At 40.2% G+C, this 860-nt stretch overlaps 1 protein-coding gene across 1 annotated transcript in view; it reads left to right on the top strand.

Moving 5' to 3' along the window:
* The window catches only part of LOC111872838 (general odorant-binding protein 83a), a 15,496-nt gene extending 15,073 nt beyond the window's left edge, over positions 1 to 423 (top strand). Inside the window, exon 7 of the mRNA XM_023867047.2 lies at positions 196 to 423. Coding sequence (XP_023722815.1) covers positions 196 to 213 — 18 coding nt within the window. The 3' untranslated portion in view covers positions 214 to 423. The remainder of the gene's footprint in view (positions 1 to 195) is intronic.
* Positions 424 to 860: the final 437 nt, after the last annotated feature.

Here is an 860-nt window from a genome sequence, read left to right as displayed (position 1 = left end):
AAGTCATTTCAGAACTATAGAGGCGCTGCAACTCCTTTTTATCCAAACTATGTATTAGAAAAAAAAAAACATATAAGTATCACTGAAATTTGAAAGGAACCTTCTAAACCCTTAAATGTACCGCCCCAAAGACTAGAAATTTAAAAATTTTTGTGCAATACGTAACTAAGAAACATTGATTTCTCTTTGTTTCAGGCTTTCTTGTACCCCTGATTGAAGCCTCGCCTGATGGACACCATCTTGTAGCCTGAGTAGTGCAACACTATTATTCCTTATAGAATTTATGTTGTCCTTGGTCCGTGCTAAATATGTGAGCCATGAGGAATACTGGAGAACACACTTTTTATAACAACTCCATTGCCACAGCCAAGTTTGGTTCCTTGCACTAGAATTACTGTAATATGTAATTACTCTAATTTTGTATTACCATATTGATTAATAAAAATGATAAAATATACAAGCACGTACTTTTTAAGCATTAGAAGCTACATCGTATGACCCTGAGGGTATAATTATTTTGATCAGAGGCTAATTGTTGTTCAGATAGTCAAGAAATTCCCCGTTTTGTATGGAGCATAATGCTTCATTACTCTGATCAGATTAACCTCCATACGTCCCTCTTCCCTTCCAGTAACTCCAGCCCAGGAACAAGTCCTCCGGGAGGGACTTTAAGCCGTGGGTCCCGTGTCGTAGCTTTACGGCACGTAAAAGAAACTCATACCTCCAAAGAAGGTCACTGATCCAAAATTGCGGACGTTTCCCGCCCAACAGCAGTCACTAATACCTCCGATAGATGGGGGAAGCATTATAGACACTTCTCAGCCTGTAGAGCCGGTCTCGCTGGCTGGGCGGGACTGATG

Source organism: Cryptotermes secundus, unplaced genomic scaffold (assembly GCF_002891405.2).
Source record: "Cryptotermes secundus unplaced genomic scaffold, Csec_1.0 scaffold79, whole genome shotgun sequence".
Classification (NCBI taxonomy): domain Eukaryota; kingdom Metazoa; phylum Arthropoda; class Insecta; order Blattodea; family Kalotermitidae; genus Cryptotermes; species Cryptotermes secundus.
The sequence above is the reverse complement of the archived record's forward strand: the minus strand, read 5'-3'. Positions and strand labels throughout refer to the sequence as shown.